Source organism: Sesamum indicum, linkage group LG9 (genome assembly GCF_026168435.1).
Source record: "Sesamum indicum cultivar Baizhima isolate 11 linkage group LG9, ASM2616843v1, whole genome shotgun sequence".
Taxonomy (NCBI): domain Eukaryota; kingdom Viridiplantae; phylum Streptophyta; class Magnoliopsida; order Lamiales; family Pedaliaceae; genus Sesamum; species Sesamum indicum.
Genome location: NC_142665.1, coordinates 20,580,980 through 20,606,911, shown reverse-complemented (window position 1 = coordinate 20,606,911; position 25,932 = coordinate 20,580,980). Strand labels below are relative to the sequence as shown.

The window sequence follows — 25,932 nt, the reverse complement described above, 5'->3', positions numbered from 1 at the left end:
AAAAGTTAAGTGGTTGAATGAAAAATTAGAGACGTAAGCATTCTTCACTTCTCTTCTAAGAATTCTAACATTAACATATGATATTGACTCTATGAAAAGATACAACCATTAGGAGGCCATGAAATTTGATACGATAGTAGATTTCAAACCCACGGGCTTAAAATCTCGTTGAAGAGGCATAATCTTGTCCATTTTCATTGAACTTGGTCAATATCACGGAATCACCATCACAACAAAAGGAATTATGTTGCAGTGCTCAAACAGATTTCAAAGTATAGATTTTACCAAAAAAAAATACACTGATTTGATGAGATCTAATGATAAGATAAGTAAGTTGGATCCGAAAGCAGTTCTTGAGAGAGGGGTTTACTTTTTTTAGTCTCGTCCTAAATATGATTAGTTTCATTTTTAATATGAGATGAGAACATTTACGATGAATCGAGCACGACTGAAATACAAAAAATCATTGGATAGAATGATATTATTTTTCCCTACAAATTAGGTATTGCTCTTAAAACAAAGAGAAATAATTAAAAATATAACTAGAGAAACATATAAATATTAAATACATTTTACTCCAAGGTAGCACAAATCTACGCGCACCCGTGTTGGTGTATTTGAAAATACCGTGGCACATGTAATATGTACGGAGGAGAAAGTGAAAAAAAAGATAGATGGACAATTGAGTTTTATTTCCAAATTTCGCCCCTTCACTTGTTCTTATTTCCAAAATCCCCCCTCTATATATATAAAGAGAGTGCTACGAACGTTGGTTTGTTTCCTCAGAAATCATTCACTTGCCATATATTTCTCTCTCCCAGAGGCACTGTAATATTGGTCTCAAAGATCACATGCTATAGATGTGAAAAATTGGGGAGATGGACTGTTGTGAAAACCCGATGGCAATGGGTCGGGTTATTTGCCCAAAGCCTCGTCGGCCCGGGCAATCCAATATCAACTCTCCTGCCATGGTGCCATTGAGATTTCACATACGGTGGGTTTTTTGGTTTTTGAAATCCTTGTTGGCGTGAATGTTGTTTTTGTGTTTTTTTAAAGGGGAGACGTGTTTAGTTTATTAATATATCCCCTTTTGATGGGACAGTAATGATGCTGAGTCGAAACCCGCGGCAGAATTGCTTGGCCTGATCCTTTGTAAGGTAGGTTTTTGTTTGTTTGTGATTCTAATTAATGTGATTTACGTACTTAATTGCGTGTCCCATTGTTAATGTGTTTGATGAATTGTTTTTTTCTTTATATGGATTAATTGGAATTATTCTGGAATTTATTTATATCGGGTGTGTTTGGATTAATTATGCCATGTGTTAGTTCATGATTTGGTTTTTGCCTTTTTGGGAGTCTTTTTTTAATTGTTAGGAATATAGTTCTTACTCATAAATTTAAAATGTTAATTGTTCGATTGCATTGGTTGAGTTCTCAAACTGTTTGTGTAAATGCTTGTTCAAAGGCTGGTGGTAAATGAATTCTCTGTTCCATAAATTTAAGTTTTAGTTTAGAAGTTTGATTTGGTTTGTGCTTTCGATGAATTTTCAGGCCTACATTTTGGTTAGTCCCATGATATCATTTTTGTTTTCCTGCTGGAAGTTGATGGCTACTTTGTGTCCTTTCTCCTCCTTTCAATGCAGTTGTTGTTATGAAGTGCTCTTCGTGTTAATCCATTTGTTTTACTCCTGGTATGACTATGCTTGCCATGTGCACATCACGCTAGTTCCAACCATTGTATAACACGTAAAATCTCCGTTAACATGAATTAGGCTGCATTACAGAGACTAATAGATGATTCAGTTTGCTCACTGGAATAAATATAGCTGCATGCATCTAGGATGAAATGTTTCCAAATCTAATGAAGTTATCGATCCGTTTGTTATTTCCATAGAGAATCCAGGAGAGTGAAGTGGACAGTTTTCAGCAAATGCTTTCGTTATTCATTTGAACAAGGCTATGTCATTGGTTTGTTGCTTTTGAGGTCTGGGAAGCTGGGCCTGATATTATCTTGCCATACTCTCTCACATAACACGCATGGTTCCTTATCCCATTTTATTGAGCCTAATTTCGAATACCCTAATCCTGTACAGGAGGATTTCAAAGCAGAGCGATGTGCAACACCATCATCATCTCCCCCTTTTCTTTTTGGATCGCCTCCATGCAGAACAGCAAATCCTCTGGTTCAAGATGCACATTTCGGGGTTGAAAGGCTAACTAACATGCACAGAACCCCAACTGATTTAGCATTGCCGCGATCTCCTCATGCCAGAGAACAGTTTGGGAAGAAACAAGCAACTGTAAGAGTGGTAGGTTTCCACTGCTAATGATCCTGTGTTGTTGCCCTGGCATAGAATTCATTACCTGTACATACATAAGAAGTTTTGATGTCTGGAAGCATGCAAAATTCAGAAAGCGGCTAGCATTGACAATCTCAAGAATGTTGCAAAATTGCGGAGAACATCATATCATAGGAAATTCTAGTCGACAATGTAAATAGATGAATAACCCCAATTTTCACCATAGCTGACCAAAGGTTGGGGAAGTTGGAACATTTTGACGCCCTTTCTAGTCGAGCGAAATGTAATTCTCTGAGAAAGATTGTTGAGTTAATTGGTGGTGCTCCTACTTTCCCCAGGAATGTACTGTAAAGAGTATATTTGTAAATATCGTAATTTTTGTCAAGCTTCATTTGTCTTTCGATCTTCATGTTAACTGCTATAGTTTATGATCTAATCTTGAATTATATGGTGTATTACCTAATGCTTACGGTGAAATCAATAGACGCAAAAGTATATGTCAGCATTCAGGTTCCATAATACGAGTTTCCCCTTTTTCTGTGATAAACATTACTTTGAGACTTGGAGTCACACACCTTGCAGGACTATGCAGAAGTATTTCTTAATTTGATCTGGGATTGAAACTGGAGTAGAGTGAATTGTTTTCTTTTCAATAGAAGCTATAGTTATATTTTTCAATATACAAGAGCATCATTGGTCTCAATACACAAGAGTATCATTGGTCATCAATGAGTTGGCATCACTTTCTTCATTGAAGGAGAGGATCTTGGGTTCAACCCAGTCGTCCCCAACCCCCAGTCCCATTGTACTAAAAAATAAATAAATAAAAGTACACAGAAATGTTATTGAATATATAAATTTGAAAGTATACATTGAATAGTACAAATAATCGACAAACACATGACAAAAAGAATATACTATCATAACAGAATAATACTGACATATACCGACTCAAAATTCAAAAAACATTTTATTGAATGAAGGATTTTGGGATTTCAACTTTGGGACTGAAGCATTGACGACGGAATGAAATTATTTTGTATTGTATTAAAAATATGGCAGTGATGCTGCCCAGGATCGAACTGGAGACCTTCAGTGTGTAAGACTGACGTGATAACCACTACACCACAGCATCTGTTTGCTCGTTGTGAAGCACATGAAAATTCAAGGCGTTAAGCTTGTACATTTTCCTAATCTCTTTCTTATAATATAAATACGCCTACTTACGCTATAACATATGTGATTCCCATAATTCATAATATTTGAATCCTGAAATTAAACCACATAAATCTTATACTTACTAACACCAAACACAACATCAAAATCTTTCATAAATAAAAAAAAACACCAAATTTTATTTGAATATCTGGTACACTTGTTTCGGAAAACAAATACCAAACCCACAAAAAGTGAAGGGAAAAAAACAGTTGAAAAATAAGGTACGACGCGACTTGCTCATGAGGTTAGCCCAAATCCACAAATTTAGTAACCCGGTGGCTTGTAGGCAATGAAACTGATGCACTGCACTTGGCGCACGTTGTCGAATCCAATGATTCTAACGAAGGCGTCAGGGTGTGCCCTTACAGCCTCGTCAACCTCCAGCAACACTTGGGCGGAGTCAGTGCACCCGTACATGGGCAACTTCCACATTGTCCAGTAACGTCCGTCGTAGTACCCTGGTGACCTGTGGTTTTCACGGTACACAAATCCGTGCTGCATATATATAAACATAATAAATTGTAAATAAATCTTTAAAATTGTTCACATATATGTATGTATAATGTGATTAATGCTAAAGAGAACCTCGAGCTCGAACTCAACGCAAGGAATCCATTTGGAGCGGATAAGGTAGTCAATTTCTGAAGCCAACTGCTCTCTGGTTAGGTCAGGAAGGTAGGAAAGAGTCTCAAACTTCTTCTTCCCTTGTGTGGGCCACACCTGCATTTTTCCAAATTTTTATTTACTATGTGCATACTAAGTTTCAATTAATTTTATTAATTTCTAGTATGCATATATAAATTTAAAAAAATTCGAGCCCACATAAAATTTGATCAGATTTGAACTCATCAGACGATAAGAGTAGTACATTTATCTTGCAACTGACATATAATTCAATGAGAGTAGTCACAAGTACACACCCCAGCCGTTTGATCGGTTGATAAGTTCGACTAGACCTGATTTAGATAAAATTTACCATAAGTTAAAATATAAACGTTCACCTGTATGCACTGCACTCTTCCCCCGTTGCTAGCAAGAGAAGTAACATCGTTGGACTTTCTGGCGCCGGGAAGAGCGGAAGTCGACTTGAGGCCAGTGAACGGTGCGACCATGCTAACCTGGGCAGAGCTGGCGCGGGCGGCAACCGCGGCGGTTGAGGAAATCACAGAGGATGCCATTTGCTATAAATATTTTCTTTCTCTTTTAGTTTCACTCTCTTCTTCACTGGCCTTGTGGACTATCCAAACAGCCCCTATTCCCCATTTATAGAGGCTTGCAACTAAAACTGAAATTCAACTATGTGGTTCCTGATGAAGCCTTACAACCCTATGGAGATCAGGCAGCACGTGATAGAGCGCCACGTGGCGGCAGATTATTCTTCTTATCTGATCATCTAGAAGTAAAAAATGGGAGGACAGAAACGTCTTTGTGAATTTTGTTTGGGTGTAAGTTGTAACCTCATGTTTGTGATCAGGTAATGGAAGGCCATTCCTTTTGCACAGTATGGGATTACATATCTCTGGTCTTAATTCAGCACCAGTTTTTCTGACTTTTGTGTGTGGTCCGTCGATGGAATTTTTCACCTATGAAAATTTTACTTCGAATCAGGCCCAAATATATTTAAATTTATAATATATGGTTGATGTATTATTTAACAATAGTGTTTAATTATATTTAAAATATAATTATTTTGATTTAGATAAGAATTGCATGGTCTTCTATATTTCTATTGCATTGCTTTAGCTGGCCTTCATTAATGCAAAATGCAAGGATAGTGACGTCGGCAAGCATTTTATACTAACTGCAGATTAAGAGTTTGAGCGATTTATGAGTTTCAATGCCTCATTTTTCTAACGAGATGTTTTATAGGACAAAATTGTGAGGTTCATATGAAGTTAAAGATTGATTATAACTTGCGCAATAGAATACCGATTAAATCGTATGCCATATCAAATAAGATGTGTATTTTCTAGAATAAGTTGTAATTAATGGGATTAATATAGTTCTTGAGTAAATTTTGTGCAGCGATTTTGAAATATAAAATTATGGAGCATAAGGGATAAAATCTTTTAAATAATTCGGTCTTTAATATTTGGAGAACTAAAATATAATGCAAATCAATCTTATTTTTAAAAGTAAAATTGAAAATTATGGAGTTCAATAGTATTTAAATAATAGAATGATAACATAGGATTAATCTAACTCGTGAGAATGATATTTTAAAATACGAGACCCAAAAGACACAAAAAAAAAAAAAAACCCAGTAAATTAAACAAAAATCACTAAAAATGAGAAGATCAAGAACAATACCCGTACAATGGGCAAAATGATGAAAGTTCATGACAAATACAGTCGTACTACAAGAGGTTAGTTTCGTCTCGAATAAATTATTTTTAGTAGTAAAGTATTAATTTTTATTGATTCAAATGCGTCTAAAATGCATTCGCCTCTTATTTTTCATTAGAATTTGATATTTTCCAACTTCGTTTTAATGCACACCAGCAAAATTATCTCATTGTATATATATGCTATTAGCAGTTCACCCAGAGCTAGTTATGATAAGATGCGGTAATAGTTATGCAGTATTGGTATTTTTTTTTTTTTTAAGTAAGAACGATGCATTATTATTAATTGAAATAAAATATTATAGTTACAATAATTTCTGTCGACATCAATATCTAACAAAGACTATTACAATATCAAATCATGCTCAAGAATACCTACTATTATAGTAGACAATATCTCACGCACACGATGGGGTTCGAACCCATGACCTATAAAATCATGGAGCCTTAACTTCGTGAATGACTTATGAATATTGAATTTTGGACATAAATACAATTCCTAAATAAGAAATTTTTAATGGAATTAAATTAATAATGCAATTATGAAATACCCAATTTGCTCTTGAGTAGGAATACTAATTGGTAATTGCATGTCATAATTCCATGGCAATTTAGAGTTTTTCCTAAGTTCAATAATGGAGGGGTGGGCTTGATTGATAGGTTGGTAGCGGGTTGAGTAAGGTCAACCCAAATTCCAACCCATACAAAAAGATTCGAATAGTTAGAATGTAAGGTCATTCAAAACATTTATTTACCCATTTTAGATATTTGAATCTGGATCCAAACCAACGACGGACCTGTGGGTTGAGTGAGCCCATTGGTCCACACCATACCCTATTCCTTTCTTATTCAATCAACTACTGGTGACAAAATTTCATACTTAGCCACTTTGATTTTTCATGCATGAAAATGATTAGAGAATAAGTCAAATTATTAAATTACAACCCAATACTTTTATTTATTTATTTTTGTTTCGACGGATACTTTTGATGTTGTCTGAATAATTCAAATTATTAAATTACAACCCAATACTTTTATTTATTTATTTTTGTTTCGATGGATACTTATGATGTTGTCTGAATAATTCAAATAATATGTAAAATATGTCCCCTAAACAAAGGGCGGTCGAAACATAGTTCTACAAGTATTGAATTGACAATTTAAATCCTATAAATTTTAATTTATTAATAATTTTATTCATTCAGCCTGAAATTAGTGGGATTGAGTAATTGGGCAGAAAATCCCCTCTTCCTCCTCACAATGTGCGTAAAAGTGAAAATGACTTTCTCTCCCTTTTTACTTGGGAAAATTATTCCACCTCAATAAAAGTTTAAGTTGCTAGTTATATAATTATTATAATTAACACACAATGAATTGTAATTTTGTTGGTTAACCAACATTTATTCTATTCTCGATGAAAACAATAATTATATTAATATATTGAAATAATAATCATCCATCATCTTTAGTGATGTGGTCGAGGTTTTTTACTAGGGAATAAAATTGAGAATTTTACCTCGGCACAATTGCGCACCAGGTGAATTGCAATTTCCGCAAAAGGGGTGCTGTTATCAAGAAAATGGGTCTCACTTAATGAATAGTCCTCCCCTATAAAAAATTAATGTTTTGGTATTTATAGTAGTGTTGTAAATTATATGGAGTGATGTGTTGTATATGTTTAATGTGTGCCTCATATATGTTAAATTACTCTTTTACCCTCACAAGTTAATATTTTTTACTAATGTACATCATTTAAATTACAAATAATAATACTTACGTGTATGATAAATACTGAAGCTTTTGCTGATTTCGTGAGATGAACTGGGAAGTACAAAGGGGAACTGCAGGGAGGAGGGAAAGAATAATATTTTTTTTTTCAAGTTATTTGGTACGTTGGAAAAGAAAATAAATCACAAATACTTAGATGTATTTGATAGGGATAGAATAAACTGCAAAAGAAAGATTCATTTTTTGATAAGAAACAAAATTTGATTTCTGCTCATTTTCACATACATCTAATTTCACTCATATTCGATTCGTTCTCCTAATCGAACATAATATTTTCTGGAAGCAAACAAGGTCTAATCGTGGCATCAGTTGGTTGATGATTGTTAATATTGGAGGAATGTGGGGAAGTTAATCCAGTTGGCCACCTTCATTTTGTATCTGGGTGCGACGTCCAATGCCCACAGCTTCTGCCAAGAAATTTAAGTCTACTACTTAAACATATGTTGTACAACGCAACTAAAATATTCGTCAAGTACTAAAGAAATGCCAATTGGAGACAATATGAACCTACCACTGAGAAATGCCTCCACCATGTGTAGGAAATATTCTCGGCGGCTGCCCACCTGCTGCAATATCTGTCTTGAGACGACTAATACAAATCAGGGCGCCGGGTTGGTGGAAGGGTGAAATCTTCAATTTTGTACCAATGTTTTCTCCGGGTGGCAACAAGAGAAACAAGTTGAAAAGGTATATGATTTTTTATGGGACCTTTGTGTCGTGTATTAATCTTATGTTCACACATATATTGCATGTCATTATATATTCTTTTAATTAAAAATACAAATATCATATTCATAAATAATGTGAAATGAAACTGTGATAAAACAAACTACATATTAATAAATAATAATATAGAGTTTTACACAATAGTTATCTCATATAAATCCGTTCGGAAGACTATTCTACCGTATATTTTAAACCAACCAACCAACACAAAATTTATCAAAAATTCCGAGCAATTTGTGCAAATTGTGTCATCAAAATTGAACATTGTTGCCTCTTTTGCTGATCAATCCACTGCCCCTTTTTGCTTTCGGATGGCATAATGCAAGCTGCAAGTTGAGGAACTCAGTCAAGCTCTTCCGACAGTCCTGCAGTAACAGAGTGAATTCCATTTGAAGAACTCGAGGCCTGAAAATGTCATCAAACACAATTTTAGAGTCATTTTCAATAGTAAGATGTTTAATTTTAAATTGTATCCCCAGTTTTAATAATTTCTCCACAGCCCACATTTCCCCAATTGCCTAAAAATACTCCATCTTTTTAGGTATTATCCCACACATGCTATATTTAAATTGTTACTAGTTAATTCCAAAAAATAAATTAACTAACAATTGCTATAATCTAGTTGATGTTGGGTAGAAATATTTGTTAAAAAGATTGATAAAAAATCACCAATATAACATTGTGTTCAATGTTTCAACTCGACGGTATATCATTAATGTAAAAGATATTGTCTGTTATGATATGATGATTTAATTAACTTATATATTACAAAATTACAAAAAAGCTCTTAAGTATTTGTTCAAAGAAAAAAAAAAAAAAACCTATAAGCATAAATTTTTTACCATAAAAAGGCCATGGATCCACACATACCACATTGGGGTCCATCATAAAACCTTCACTGTTTAGCCTACTCTCATACATGGATCACATCCCTTCATAATCTATCCTTAAAAGTTGTTAGAAACATATGATGTTGATCAAATTTATTTATGGTCTCCAATGAATGTGAGATGATGCCACATTTAACGTCAAAACGTTTAGAAAAGGATTATTGATTACTCTGTTGGCTACCAGAAAATTTAATGAATAAGGCCAAGTTGGAGTAGAAATTTATTTGGAGTCCAAACTTATGGGATAAGCACAACTGACGTGACAACCCGGATACGTACGTACTTACCCGCCTGTTGGCCAGCATTAGCCGCCCACAGACCCAAACTCCAAAACCAGAAACCGGTATCTTGTTTTGGTTTGAAACACAGCTTCCATAAAACCGGGAGGCTGGTGGGACCCTTTGACCTCCAGGATATGTGGCGATTCGACCGCACTCTGACGCCTCATGTGACCGCCACGCGCCAGCCCATTTTCCTCCCGCTTGCATGGCGCCTCTTGCCCTATGCTCCTCCATCCCGCTTCACGTGCCCTTTCACCCCTCCAATTTCTTTTCATATATCTCTTTGAGGGGATAAGTACAAACCCAGAAGCGGAAAGTGCAAATGATCGATGATGTTTTGTCTTAATCAAAGAAAAGAAAAATACAAAGGGACAAAAGTCTACTCCATTGCATGCTTCCGATGTTTGAGCTTATCTAGGCGCAGCACCGGTACCACCCGACCTTCGTCTCTCTCATATGGATTTTACCTCCAATACGACTGCAGAATCGCGCCCAACCATTGGGCGGTGACACCACGCGTCACGACACGCAATTGAGGTCTTACCTCATCCCATCACCCCATTTATTAATTTACCCATGGTTTGATGATTTCCCTGTTTAATGAAATTCAGTGGTGACGCGGCCCACCCCCCTCCTAAATTCCCTGAATGTGCAAACCTCTTGCTGCAACACCACTATTACTATCCTGCCTTTCCCACCAAACTGCATGCGACCCTGGTTTGCACTTTGCTCCTTCCCCCCCCCCCCCCCCCTGGCTGACTATTGTACGTACGTGTATACTGATTTGCTATATATTTACACTCCAAATTTCTGTGTTCTCTAATTTCTATCATCAACCCTCAATTTCTTCACTCTATTAATCTGCAATCGAAGAAGTAATCGGAGCGAGTATAAGCAAGCGAGAATGCGGATGAGTTGTAATGGATGTCGAGTGCTGAGGAAGGGTTGCAGCGACAAATGCAGTATAAGGCCGTGTTTGGAGTGGATAAAAAATCCCGATTCACAGGCCAACGCCACAGTCTTCCTCGCCAAGTTCTACGGCCGCGCTGGCCTTATGAACCTCATCAATGCCGGCCCCCAACACCTCCGCCCTGGTTCATATCCTCTTCTTCTCATTTGATCAGTATTTGTACTGGTTTCGGGTTCTTAATTGCTAACACATTCATGTACGGCATGCAGCTATATTTAGGTCTTTACTGTACGAGGCATGCGGAAGGATCGTGAATCCCATCTACGGGTCGGTTGGGTTGCTGTGGTCCGGGAGCTGGCAGCTGTGCCAGAACGCTGTGGAGGCGGTTTTGAGAGGGGATCCGATAACCCAGATGGCGAGTGACGCCGCTGAGATAAAAAACGGACCGCCTCTCAAGGCCTATGACATCAGGCATGTTAACAAGGAGGATAATTTATGTGGGTCGAATGATCTGCACCGTGTCAGAACCCGGTGCCGTTTTAAGCGGTCCGGGGCGAAGGCGAGGCGGAGTCGTGTCTGGGTTGGGTCGGTTGAAGAGTCGGGTCGCGAGGAGGTTCACAGGTCTCCCAGCCATGAGTCTTCGTTGAGTCACCAATCGGAGGCGGTTGAAGCGAATGCGGAGAGGGAAAGCCGGCGGAGCGAGAGCTTGGCTTCGGCTGAGATCGCGGAGCAGGTTTTGGATTCGGCTGTACAAGATGAGCGTCGAGCCGATGACGGGGAAATTGAGCTGGAGCTGACTCTGGGGTTCGAGCCGTTCAAACGAGATGTGAAGCCGAAAGTATTGGCGACGAAGGAAGCTGTTGGCTCCGTCGAGGACGATGCTGGACTATGTAAAATGGAGTTGGGGCTTGATTATCCGGCTTCCTGAATAGACGGCTGAGATCAACTGCCTTATTAGTTCTTTTTTTTTTTTTAAATTCCCAGCCTTCTTTCACAGGTTTTTCTTTTCTCTTTTGTTTTTTGGTTGTGGTATAGAAGAGCTAAATGCTTTGTAGTTTTACGTATATGACTTTCATGAGAATATGTGTATAAACATGTGAGAGAAATGGTAGATCAATGAAGGGAACAAGTATTGACTTGGTCAAATATTGAATTTTCAAAATATTCATTATCTTTTTAAATATAAAATATTAGGCACCTACACTCTCAATCATAAATAACTTATATAAGAATATTTACAAAAACAAATACATCCAATTTGTTTTGATGATTTCATGCTGCAAAACTAATTAAACATTTAAAATCTTATTTTGAATATATATTTTATAAGACGATGATAATTTTTAAATTCATTTTGATGCGAACAAAAAGAGTTCGTCTTTGGACTTAATCTTTTAGTTGAATTTTTAACAAGTCTGAGAAAGGGGACTTACAGAAAAGATGTTAGCACTCCAGCGATTAAGTTAACGATTGATGATAAAAAAGATAAATTTCAAAGAGAATAAACTAGCAATTGGACAACGAGTTGATAGGTGAGCTTGTGTTAAGATAACGTTGCCCTAAATCAATTGACGAAAACTGGTTTTTATATCTACAGCCCTCAGCGGATGAGGGGATATGATCCTTGGGGACTTAGTTCCGCGGTTGTCGTGGAAATGTCTCCACAAATTTGGGGGTTGTTGGCAGATAATTTCAAAAAATCCTAACGGTGAGGAGATAAGCTTCTTGAGGGATATACCCCAAAATTCAAGAGGATAGTTGGGAGCGTGAGCAACATCCAATATTTTGTTCTTGACATAGTCTATGTGGGTGTTTACTCACCCTCAGAGCAAATGGTCTCCTATCATTTGAGAGGAGTGGCCAACTCGACAGCCTGGTCAGCACCAAGTGTTTTGGGTTGATGGACATGGATTGCGGCCCATTTCTCACAAGTCTATCACAGGCTCCAACCTATAGGTGGCAATCCCCTCTTGGCCCTTATGCACCTTTAGGCCCTCGTACCAAATTTTTACACGAATTGGGTCTTCAGATGGGTCAGGCCAAGAATTGGGCCAAATGCATTATTTGTCTATCACATTTAATACAAAGCTATTTTTAAAAAACATCTCTAAATTTTATTCCTCAAATCTAAAATCTTCCATTCAAATATGGCCCATAATTTTTTGGAGTGATACATAATCATATTAAAAATTATTTATTTTTATCAATTGAACTAACACAAGCGGACTATCTTTTTTTTAGACATATGTTGATCTTGTCTATGAAGCTGTTAAGAAACATGCATGTACCCGTTGGACTATGAATGACTTTTTTTTTTTTTTTTTCAATTTTGGGATGATTTGGGGACCACAAATGACTTGTGTATGTATATGTATGTATTTTTTTTGGTTCCAACATACATGTCAGCAGTAACTAGGTCTAAAGATCTCCCATGAATCTTTTTGTGATTAATCCAAAACACAAAAATTCTATTACAGTCTAATATTTTTTTCTTAAAAAAAAAGTTAAATTATATTTAGATAGAAGAATTTGAATTGGAACGAAGATTTCGGCTAAAGAATTTGAAGCCGATCGATTGTTGTGTTTCAACAATGGATTTAGGGTTAGGAGTTTTAAATTTATAATGACAATATTTTTGAATTTGTAGGAATAATTTACCTTAGATATTTTAAACTATTATATCAATAGAATCTCAAATTCATTTAATATTGAATTACTCGCCAATATTTTCTTTGTGTCCTTATCGTAAATAAAACTGTCTTTTTAGCCCACAAGAATTTGAAATTTACTGTAACAAAAGATTACTTAAATGATTATGACAAAATTATTATTTTACTGATTTAAAAATCACAAATGCAAACTAAACATTAATGATGCCCCCCATAAAGTATTTTTCAAGCCCAAAAGACAAATTCGGTCTAAGCCCAAGCCAAAAGATTGGGTTCATATTATTGAGCCCAGTAGGCCCAAAATCCTATTGGCCCAATAGCAAAATCCGAAAGACAAACTTTCTTGCCGTCCAAATTGGCGAAACGAAGCTCAATTATGTAATGTTTTTCATTGCAAAGTGAATTTTTAAATCACTTAAGGACTAACCTGCAAAATAAAGATCCACAATTTCGATAGTTAAGTAAATAATTAAATTATGTGGAATTAAACAGAAATATTCGAATAATTGTGAGATGATGCTGAAATAAGTGTGGTAGAGTGGTTGAGTATAAGGATGAGGGCTAAAATATGAGTATGTGTCCAGAAAATGAGTAGGAAAAGCGTAGCCATACTGTCCGAGAGTGAGAATGGTTGAATATTGAACATCTATTTATAGAAATCTTAGCGATTGGTTGCAGCACTGGAGTTCTGGAATGAATATTGATTGAGGTAGGGTTGCAAGTTGAGTCGAGTCGGCTCCTGAGCTTTGTGAAAATTATCGGACTAAAACTAAAATTGGTAAATTTAAAGAACTAAAATTAATAACAGGCAAACTTAAAGAATTATACGAATAGCTTTTTCTAATAACAATGATGATTGAACAATTTTCTTTACTTTTATTTTATTTTATTCTATTTTGTATAATTGAAAGATATAAAAATTTAAACTACCATCATCATATTTTAAAAATATATTTTCATGACCATTCTAATTTCACTTTTAGAAAATAGATTATATTATACTTACTTATTTTATTAAATAAAATATATTACACAATTCAATAAAAAAAAACTTTATTTGGACAAAAATATTTTTAGATTTGATAAATATATAACTATACAAAATTATATGCAAGTATTAAGACAAATTGATGTATATTTTCTGTACTTCTAGGAATTATGTTACTACTGAACCAATATTAGATATAGAACAAAATATTATGCATTCATATATTCAAATAAGAAAGCCTTCTGAATTTGCTTTTATTTATTTATCCACAATTTTCACTTCCAGATCTTCTATTCCCAAAAAACTAGACGTAGAACCAATTATTGCCTAAGTCCTAAATTTTCTATTTGAATTCTAGCAACACAACCTTCTTGTGTTATGGCCAAACTTTGTCCCAATTAAAAAAAAAAATCAAGCTCGAGCTCGAGCACCTTATCCAGTGGTCGAGCTCGAGCTCTCTGTTTTTGTCAGGCTTGTCAAACTCGAGTCTAAAATTTAGCGGAACTCAGCACATTTGCACCCTTAGATTGATATGATAATTTTGCTATATTAGTTAATGAAATGGATTCTTGTTTACTTTGATGTCGCGGTAGTTCCAAGTTGTTATAATGTTATTAGATTATTCTTCCAAAGTTTTCTTGTTTATCCACAAGCGGTGTGGTGTTACTTTTGCAAAGGAAAGAAGATAAGATATTTGTGCATAATATGGCATGGATTCTGCAGGATCTAATGAATTCTTTGTCAATCTATAAATAGCTTTTCTCATGATATGATTAGTTGAGTGGACGCAGATTTGAGTGCATAATCTTAGAAATCTTGTGCTTTTAGATCCTTTTGGTAGATCAATTGATGATAATCTTTGACTTATTATTCATGGAAGACTTTTTCATTTTTCTTACTTCACATTTTGTTTTTGGTTCTAGATCTTGATTCATATTTTACAACCCTGAATCTCTGGAAAAGTTGGTTTTATTATATTTGGAATTTAGTTCCTGATACCGAAAACTGAGGCTGACTCCGGACCCTTTTTGCAGAGAGGCAAGGTGGATCTAATCAACAAGAAATGAGGTTGGATGAGATAGTTTTTGTGATGATTTTTCATTCTCCTGTTGGTTTATTCGTTTCCGAAAAAATGAGTTTGCTTGAGCTCAATAGTTCCATATGCAAAAACATCCGATACAACTTTGCTATGCGTATGTCTTTCTTGCCTGGAACTATCCCTTTTACTGGAGATGGTCAATTTTTTGTAACTGTGGAAGATATGATGATTAGTGGTTGTAAGTACACAGAGATTTGTTTGTCTAATGCTCCAAATACATGCCTCCCTTGCAGGTTCCAGCACTTGTTTGTTGGGATATGCTTTGATTTTGATTTCAAATGTTGGTCTCGACATAGTTAAGATTCACAGAAATGACTGATTTAAGACAGGGGTGCTTGTTGATAAAGCTTGAGAGTGACTTAAAGCTTTTCCCGTCGGCATCCTCTTATCCTCATGGTACAGGAACAAGTACAGTTAGTTGAGTATCCACTGACTGACAAGGTACGCATTACTGTTAAGTAATAAGACAAGGCCTGGCTTCTCCTCTAGTTTGATAATGCCTAGAATTGTCGGCTATTGCAGATGTTGTAGTGCTGGTGCAACTTGGCCACCTTTTGTCAAGAAATTTGATGGTGATCCTACAGTTTGTGCATATTGCCAAGCTTGTTTTCACCTCTCTTGTCAAACCCACCATCACCATCCACACCATATCTCTTCCACCATCTCTTACTCTTCGTTTCAGTGGTGCAAGTTTTTTGCATGGCAAGATGGTGCATCACTTGCGTTCTTTGTGCACTATCGTGATATCCGTCTCTCCTTTTCTTTTTTGTTTTTGATAATCCGAGTACCATGTTGAGAAAGATGAGTCTAGAAAAAGCATATTTGATAATGAACCTTTTGAATGTTTGATTAGATTTGTTTGGTAAGTTTAATGGAAGCCGAGTAATGATTCATGTTATCAAGTGTGAGGCTTTTTGCACATCAAGAATAGTCTGATTGAATCAAATCAGTTATACAAATCACATTCTTAATTATATCTTATTAAATAAGTGATTTTGAACTTGTCCAGAACTCGTTCAAATTGAAACTTGTGGTAGATACTCCAAATCAAAGCGCACTAAGATCTTGATGAAGAAAATGGAACACATGGTTGGCTATGTCTGCAAAGCATGGGCAGTGCACTGCAGCTGGTGATCGGTACCTTAAGAGGCAACTCGTGTGTCACTATACCGTTAGAGGGACAATCCAATTATTTTGACACAAGGTATCATACGAGAAATCTCGTATTTAAATTTTGATGCGAGCGATTGTAGCATATAGACCTGAGAGGCTGAGACAGTGAAGCTACTGCACTTTCACTTAGTGAGGCTTTCTTGACCATAAAACCGTTGGCATCGACTCATCTTTGTACGTACTAATTTTTGGAGTAATTGATTTGGACCACAGACAACTTATTCTTCTGGTAATGATTAGTAATTTTACCTACGTAAGTTGACATTGTTGCCGCCCGACGGGTCGTTTTACCCATAATGCATTTGGTTTACTTTTTGCTACCGAATCATAAATGAGGTAGGTCTTTTCGAATTCGTCTTTTTAATCTAATGATGGCCGATTAATTGATTGTGGTTGATTTGATATATCCAAAAATTTTATTATTATTTAATAAGAATAATTATATTTATACCTTCTTATTTATTATTTTTTATATAATTTTTTCTATTCTTTAAAAAATACAAAAATTATTTTCGACAGTCTTTAAAATCCTAAAATATCCTTATTGATTTGATCAAACTTTAATTTAATTTTTCAATAACAGAAATGCCCTTAGAGGTGTTTTGCAATTACGAAAATGTAAGGGGAGTGTCAAAGTAATGTTTATGGGGAAGAATAATACAATCCTATATATTTTTTTTATTATTTATACTAATTTTAATTTTAATTTTAATTATTTTATTGATTTTTTAATTGAATCGTTATATAAAATTACACTTTTAATAATTATAATATTATATTATTTAATTAATATATCAATAAAATTAATTACTAGATTATAAGTTTAAATTAAAAAATTATCTCACTTTTATAAATTATTAAAATTAAAAAATATTTATTCTCTATTTTTATATATAATTTAATTTTACTAAAATTAATAAATTATAATTTAAAATAATTTATTTATTAAAAATAAATTAAATTATTAAACTAATCTTAAAAAAAATATTCTTTCTTTTCAATCCTATCGTCATACCCATCCTCAATTCCTACATGTGCCCTCGTTACCCATTACGGCCTACAGCCTCCCTCACTTGTGCCCAGCCTTTTACCTTCCACCGCCATCGTTTCGTCATAAGAATATGTATGTATAAATATATACTAGTAACTGATTTGAATTTATACAAGTGTGATAATTTTTTTAATTTGAATTTATAAGCTAGTAACTAATTTATATTAATAAATTAATTAAATAATTTAATATTTTAATTATTAAGAGGTGTAATTTTATATACAGATTCAATAAACAAAAGATACAGGGTCATATTATTCACTCCTATAAATATTAATTTGACACTCTTTTTATCTTTTGGTAATTACAAAACACTCCTGAGAACATTTATGTCATTGAAAAATTAAATTAAAATTTGATCAAACCAATAGGGATATTTTGAAATTTTTTATGTTATTTGATAAATGGTCAATAGATGTCAACGTGTTTTTTTTAAATCATTGTGGCCAACAGGTTTCAAATATTAAAAATTTGATCATTTCAAGTACCCAAAAAGAGTATAGTATGATTGATTTCCTAAGTGCATTTTTTAGACATGATTATATTGACATACTTTATAGTTTCTGGATCAAAAGAGAGAAACACTAACATGAGTGGAACCAAAAATATTTGTAGAAATGAGTAGTATATATTATAAATTAAGAAAATGAAATTGAGACAAATGGCGAGAAAATAGTTAGTAATGCGTAGAAAATTCATGAAAAAAATTTCATGAGACATTGTGATTGTAATTTTATTCTTCGAATCTTATTAATGTATGAGTTTTTATATATTTTTAATAATAATAATTAATTAATTATAAGTTTTTATTACAATAGATGTAGATACGATAACACAAATATGATCCGGCACGGACACAGCGACACTAAAGAATTAAAAGAAATTAGAATACGATACGACACTAACACAACTATATCTAATATTTTTTAATTATATATATATTCTCATTTTCTTATAAAAATTAAAAAATTTAAAATAAAGTTATCAAAATAAAACATAAAATAAATATGTCTTACATCTAAATTCTTAACAAATATGACTTAGAAAAATATACTAATGAAAGCTTCTGATCATCCAAACTAGTGAAATCATCATGACCACCTCTCAAATTTTTAGTAATTCCATCTTGAAATTTTTAGCCTGAGAGGAGTGAAAGGGAATAGCTGAAGCCGAAAGGGGGAAAAGTGTCACTCTTTGGCCATCACTTCCGACTCCCGAGCTAATGATAGAGGTAAGAACACCTTTCGACCAGGCCTTACTATAACTAACCTCATAGATCCAACTCAATCTTTTACACCGATCTATCATACTTTCTCGATCAGGTCATCAAAAAGACTGCTAATTCTTTTTGAAGTGTGAGAAGAAGGGAAGCCGAGCTACAACTAACATAATAGCCAACTAATTTTTTTTATTAAATCCAAAATTCTTTTTTTTTTCAAAGACAACTTAAAATTTTTTGAAATTATAAAAAAAAAAAAATCCTGTCCATAACATATTGGACACGCCATTACACTGTGTTCTTTTTTCTTCTTTATTTTGTATTTTTTCAACATACGGATGCCATTTTTGTATCCAATACGTGTTCGACACTGCACTAAGTAATTTCTTGAGTGTTTATACATTATAGGTTAGTATTCAACGCCACCTTACCTCACCAGTAGAAATAAATCATTCGACATCTTTTAAGTTGACTAGTACAGCGTGCGATGCGATAGGTATTCTGTTGCATTACTTATTATCGTTCTGACTTTATGTGAACATCATAATTTTGTATTGAAAAGACGTTTCACTAAAAAGAAGGGGTTTTAGAACTTGCAAGCACTCAAACTCCTCATTTGTAATTAATGTTGGACACTTAACAATATCATAATAGGATTGGAAAGGAAACATGACCTCGTTACCACGTATCACGCCAAGCGACTTGTGAGGCGACCTGTGCGATGTTGTGTGTTATCCGCAATTTAATTTTCTTGATGTGGTTGGTGTTCTCCATTGATGGATAACTTCATAATTTGACTCATTCTGTTTAATATTTGGGTACCATTTAACTAGAAATTCACTGGAATTTCTTTTTTCGTTCAGATCACATTTAATTCATCAACGACATATATGGAAAAAAAGTTCTTACTTTTGTTATGTAATTATTTGAAATTCATACATAAATGTTAATACGTATTAGAGTCCATAATATCATAATAACATTAAAAATCGATTGAGAATTTTAAAATTTTTGGGATTAATCTGTAAAACACGAGGCAATACTTCAATATTCAAGTCAATAATGATCTTAACTATATAGATTAGTGAGCTAATAATGCGTGTGAATAGTCAAAATGCGAAGTTAATTCCCTTAACATAACCTACCTAGACTCCTATTTAAAGGAGATAGATCGGAAGATTAGGGAGTTATTTGAGCATAGTCTAGAGATTTATAGATTTAACTTGTGTATTTATCCCCGACTGACATATTTCTGAACTGATGGGATTGAGCCACTAGTGGACTGAAAAGGGGCCTGGACTAATTCGATTTCATCACCAAATTTCAGTTGGGTAGATGTAGAATTTTGTTTCTTGGATTTTATGCACTTTGGCCTGCTAATTTATTCTAATCGGGTGTGAACTTTCGAGTCAATCGATTAATTATATCGATTTTTAAAAATTAAATACACCATATGTCAAGAAAGCACATTTTGCTTGGAGTTGGTAATTTCATAAATGTAATTTACCAAAATTAAGTTTGATCGAATCAAATCAATCATAAAATAAGTGTAATATATTTATTATGTGATTGATTATTTTTTTTTGAACTATACACCAATCTCATCACAAATATATTATACTTAATATATAATTAGTTTAGATACGACCAGACCTGATCTGGATTAAAATTTTCGCCCGCCAGTTGCACCATGCTATTCCTAATTAAATTAAGAAGCAATATTTTGCCACTTAATTTAATTTTATTTATTTTATATATCTAGATGTTGCAGATGAGTATGAAAGTTTAGGTTCATTAATTATTTTTCCAAGTAAAGTTGTCTTCTTTTGATTAATAAATTAATGGCTGATATTGTCAAACACTTAAACTAATTAATTAGGGTTTTCATCTTTCTTAGGTGGTGTGGGAGGTGGTTAAGATTGATATGATGACTAATCATCATTACAGCGTGCTGGTTTAATCAAACCCTGGATTACTAATCCAATTAATTCTAAATTAAGATACAATTAAAGTTCAATTTCTTAATTAATTAGGATGTTCGAGTGTGATGATAATAATTATATGTTCCATTGAGTCAGACGTCATTCTATTCTTGTACTTTTTTTTTTAATAATTTTTTATCCTTAAAAAATTGCGTTGAATATGAGTAGATTTACATAATTATGATTTTTACTAAGACAGTAGTTTAGTGGTCTGGCTCGTGGATCTTATAAGAAAATCTTACTTTTTTTTCAATGATCCATCATAATTACATTATGAATTGAATCATTAATAATTAAAATATAATTACTATTAAATATTTATAATTAATTAATATTAGGGAAGTAGCCGGAAAAGTCTTATTAAAGTAGAATACTAATGAGTCCTTAGTTTAATTAATGAAATTGAGGCTCTATAACTTTAAAATTATGGGTCTGAATTCTACCAACATTATGGTTTGCCGGTTATTATTAAATATAAATATTTCATATTGAAGATTGCGATTGATTTATTCAATAAGTAATATTCCAATCGCTTTCACTTAAAAAAAAAAAATAACAACCAAACATTGGCAATATTCACAACGTTCAATCATGGGGCCTCAATTTCATCAATTAAATTAGACCTTATGGAAATAAGACGATCTAAGACCTGGAATTGCATATTAGGTTATAAAATAATTAATCTTGAAATAATTGCTTTTACAAAGATGATTATGATACTTGGATTCATTAGTTATAATTGATTACGCAAATTTATAAGTTTTTTGATAATTTTATTCAACCTATGTACCAATTCATTCAAATATCTAATTGATATCACAAAAAATTCCTACTTTCTTTCTTTTCTATTTCGTTAATGATATGCTTTGTTTAATTCATTTGAATTCAAATACTGATCCATTAAAAACAATTAAATCAATAATTACGTCGAAATGAAATATAAGAATAATAGACTATTATAAAAATAGACATATATATTTGTATTTACTAAACTCGAAAACTTATAACTTTATCGATCGAGCTAGACTTCATTAGTGCAAAATTTTCAATTCTAAGAAAGGAAAAAAGGAATATATATATATATATATATATATATAAATGAGATTTGGTTTGGGGGTTTAGTATAATAATAATAATAAATGTAAAAAGTTAAGGGCACTAAGTCCCGCTCGTGCAAAAGATATAGATAAAGAAAAAATTGGAAAGGTAGACGTCTAATCATTCTCTCAGGATAATCTATTTTATGTGAATGTGGGCGCCTTAATTCATTAACTCAAAAACTCCTATACTCATGACGGCTACCTATCTCCTCTTTTTTATTTACTTTCCCCAAACCCTAAGCTCCCTTAACTCTCATTACTTTATTTCAATTTTGACCAAATCACGTGCACATAATTTCTTTTCTTTTTTTTTTTTTACATAATTCAGTATTATTATAATTCTTTTTTAGTATCAATTTTTGAATATCTAGATTTAATTAATCATCGGCGCATGCTGTCCCCACAAAGATATAAAAAAAAATATTAGGTGTGAGATGAAGAGAAACAAAATTTTATAAAAAGAAACAATCGAGTTGTGAGGGGACTAGAAAAAAATTTACAAGAAAATAGCTCGATAGTAACGAAAAAAATTAGTATTGAGGTAATTAGCAAGTAAAATTCTCGTTGTTAAGTCATATTATTGAATACAAGAATTTTTACTTGCTAATATTTAGCAACAAAAATTTACTCACTACACGAATTTAGCAATGAAAATTTTACTTGCTAATTAACTCGACACTAACTTTAAAATCAAACTTTTTCGTAACTATTGAGCTATTTTCTTGTAGTGAAAAGTATGTGAGAATAATGAGGCGTGGAGGGAGGTGAAGAAAAAATAAATTATAATTATGATTTTATTAATTAAATGTGAAAGTTTGTGAAAAAAAAAGAAATATGAAGAAAAATAAGGTGATACAGAGACGTGGAGTACGTAGTGGGTTGATAAGAAGAAAAGAGTATAATTGTGAGATTATTAAAAAATATTAAAATTACTATTTTGACAAAAAAATATTAAGAAAAGAAAAAAGTTATAGAATAAATCTGAATATTCAAAGGTTGGTATGAATGTACGATAAAAGATTTTTTTTTAATAATAATATAATGATCATATTTCTGTTAATTTGTAAGTATGTTCAATTTTATTTGGTATATTAGAAAATTTTATTAAAAACAATTGTTATTTCAACACTTGATTTGGACCTCGATCCTTAGCTGTGATATATTATTACTATAATTATTGAATAATATGTAGGTCAGTCAAACTACTTAAATATTGTGGTTTTTCAAAAGTTGTCAAGCACTTAGTAGTGTACGTATATTTTTAATCAACATATCTTATAAGTGTTTATTTAATTTTTTGGGCATCATGGTTTTAACTTTTAATTGTGCACCTAAACTTACCCGTCAGACCAGACAAAGTAATTACTCCAATGGTAATATGTTTATATTAATTAAATATCGAAATTAGTGAAGATTTTTTTATTTATTAGATTCACTTATGAAATTATTTTTTTAATTAAAATATATAAAAAAATATAGTTTTAGTTGAAATAACAAGTTAATAGATGCATATATATCCTACTTGTACAACAACTATTTTTCTCGCTAAAAGCCAAACTCTATTGATAGCTTTTAAACTATATTATAAGCTATATATTAAATCATTAATACGTAGTTATTATGAAAATTTTAAAATAGTATTTTAAATATTTAAGCTCTTATATATGTTGCTCTTCGTCGCATCTGATGTAAAACAAGGACACGACTATAAAATTATTACACACCAGACAATAATCAAGAATCAAAATTTAAAGTCTTATAATTAATTAATAGATCTATAACATAATTAGCTGCATAGCTATATAAGATACAATGAGAGTGGTGCTGCAGGCTGTACCGGTTTCGATTATTACTTATGAAAATACAAGTTGCTTAGGAGTAAACATGGGGTGCTTCAAACCCTAATACGGACATAAAGACATTTTCACATATCGTAGATGCTCTTTGTCTCAATCTGATCATTCATTAACAACCTCCCTCCATGTCTCAATGTAAATAACCCCATAAAAATTATATATATATATATAATTGCAGCAACGTTGTCGATATTCTCGCTATTTTTATATTAATAATAATTATATCTCAACTTCGTTGCAATTAGTCGCGCGATTATTTATTGATTAGGCCGTGTTGTGACACTTTGTTTTGACTTATGATATTCAATGAATGGACAAAATGGCAGGTCAATAGATACAAACACAAAGCCATAAAAATAATAATAATAATAATACTAATTAAACAATTATATTGATATAAATGAGAATTAGCTAGGGAAGATGATGAGAAAGCAATGTGTATATTGCAGTTGAGGTATTAGTGGTTCTGCCTGTTTCTGTCTTCCACTAATTTGTCATATATATATATTCTGCATTGATTCATCACTTGCAGTAGTGATAAGTTTTTCAATGTCTGAGTGCTGCATGCATTTGCATTTGCATTTTCTTAATTAATGTCTCCTTTTTGGTTTGATATATACAAACATTGGACTGTTTGTCCTTACCTAGTTTTCATCGCCAAACAATCATTCATTTGTCTTCATGCAACTGCTTAGAGATTGTAGAACCATACATCCCATTTCAACATCCATATTATTAGTTGGAGTAATTCAAATATTTAGACCGGCCCCTCCGTGCTAATGAAATCCATGGTCAAGTTTCTAGCCGACTATATAATTGATTATGAGATAATTAATTTTTAAAAAAGTGTTTATGACGTCTGAATTTATAATTTTATAATTAATTGTACAAACACAAATTGTAAAGCTACATTTTGAAAGTAACCTCATTTCAAGGTTCACCACGAAATTAAAAAATAATTTAATGATTATCGTAAGTAATTAGGTAAAAAGATATTGTCATGGGATCAAAATTTACATAATGTAACCTTTATCGCACTCAAACCACAGGTTTGAACCATTAATCAATCGAAGGGCCAAACAAAAATCAAGATAATTTGCATAAGGGAACACATAACGCGTTGTGATGCTCCCATCCCACATTCCTTACCAACCATTCTTGAACTTTTCTTTGTATACTATGATACTCATTCTTCTTAATAATCGATTCTTTTTAAAAAATAGATCAATTTTATCACAAATTAGTATCAAAGCAAGACCCTACCCTGAGGTCGGACCAACCCAGGGGGCCACACCTCACAGGGCACGTGTGTGAGTTGGGTGGTAAAGAATAGGACACTCATCCCACTTTGATAAGCGAAGAACTCTCTTTTCTTTTTCCCTCATATTTATGATGTAATATTCATCCTCCGTAATAATTAATTTTCTAAGAACGGTTTAGGCCTTAGGAAAAATGTTTTTGCTCACCAGAAAAAATTGTATACCTACATTATATGGTATTAGCCAGAGTCCCTATAACTAATTTACTATTGAAAAAATCAAAACCTAACCACTCTAGCTATATATAGTCCATATAAGCAAGCGAAAATTAATTTGGGTAAAAGAAAAGGTAAAGAAATTCAGGTAGAGGGCAGGGTAGGATCCAGATTGGTGAAAAGGAGATGATGGGGTGGCCAAGAATTGAAAAGGGCATAAATTTATTTTTTTTCTAAATATTTTCTCACAAATTTAAAAAAATAATAATAAATGTATACTGGCCTGCCTACTTGCCCTATTTATGTATTGCTCAAACTCAAAGCCAAGTCCCAGACAATTGTTTAATGAAGTGGGGGGAGTTGGGGGAAAAAAGGAAAGAAGAATCAAACAATCATTACACATGATATAAAATCACATCAAACCTAAAGAAGAAACCTTTTTTTTAATATTCTTTTTTCACCCCCATCACTGTGTGTAATGTGTGTGTTTCTATAAAAAAAAAATGGTTTCTGTGGGCATTTTGGGCTTATCTAGAATCATGACAACTCAATCATTTCCCCTCTTTAACTCATTGATAATAAGCCCAAAAAGCAAACACCATATAAACAAATCAAAGTGCTCTCTCTCAGTGTTATTGTGCTTTGTCAAATCACCCCATCTCTATCAAAATTTTTAAAAAAAAAAAGAAAAAGAAAATTCGTATAATTGCTATCTCTATTTAAAACCAAAAAAGTATAATTCAATTTTTTCCCTATGATATTATAAATGAACAAATTATTTCTTTATTAAAAAAAATTAGCAAATACCTCATCTTTTTTTCAAAACAAAAGGCAAATTGCTTCCTATTAAAAAGACAAGGATA

General features: G+C 33.0%; 3 protein-coding genes, 1 long non-coding RNA gene and 1 other non-coding gene across 5 annotated transcripts; 3 read left to right on the top strand and 2 right to left on the bottom strand.

Annotated features, from left to right (window-relative positions):
• Positions 1-714: 714 nt before the first annotated feature.
• Positions 715-2,685, top strand: LOC105177941 (uncharacterized). The gene is made up of 3 exons (XM_011101253.3): positions 715-994; positions 1,103-1,157; positions 2,094-2,685. Exons 1-3 carry the CDS (start codon positions 879-881, stop codon positions 2,325-2,327), a joined length of 405 nt encoding a protein of 134 aa, XP_011099555.1. The 5' UTR covers positions 715-878; the 3' UTR covers positions 2,328-2,685.
• Positions 2,686-3,362: 677 nt separating this feature from the next.
• Positions 3,363-3,435, bottom strand: TRNAV-UAC (transfer RNA valine (anticodon UAC)). Its single transcript has one exon. It is a non-coding gene; the product is annotated as a tRNA-Val (tRNA).
• A 191-nt stretch (positions 3,436-3,626) lies between these two features.
• LOC105177942 (ribulose bisphosphate carboxylase small subunit, chloroplastic-like) lies at positions 3,627-4,769 on the bottom strand. The gene is made up of 3 exons (XM_088885053.1): positions 4,520-4,769; positions 4,104-4,238; positions 3,627-4,013 (listed from the first exon to the last, which is right to left on the bottom strand). The coding sequence occupies exons 1-3, from the start codon at positions 4,694-4,696 to the stop codon at positions 3,783-3,785; spliced, it is 543 nt and encodes a 180-aa protein (XP_088741179.1). The 5' UTR covers positions 4,697-4,769; the 3' UTR covers positions 3,627-3,782.
• A 5,503-nt stretch (positions 4,770-10,272) lies between these two features.
• On the top strand, positions 10,273-11,604 carry LOC105177943 (LOB domain-containing protein 41). Its single transcript, XM_011101254.3, has 2 exons — positions 10,273-10,642; positions 10,728-11,604. Exons 1-2 carry the CDS (start codon positions 10,453-10,455, stop codon positions 11,384-11,386), a joined length of 849 nt encoding a protein of 282 aa, XP_011099556.1. The 5' UTR covers positions 10,273-10,452; the 3' UTR covers positions 11,387-11,604.
• Positions 11,605-14,393: 2,789 nt separating this feature from the next.
• LOC110013191 (uncharacterized) lies at positions 14,394-16,112 on the top strand. Its single transcript, XR_002288393.2, has 3 exons — positions 14,394-15,183; positions 15,448-15,655; positions 15,737-16,112. It is a non-coding gene; the product is annotated as an uncharacterized LOC110013191 (long non-coding RNA).
• Positions 16,113-25,932: the final 9,820 nt, after the last annotated feature.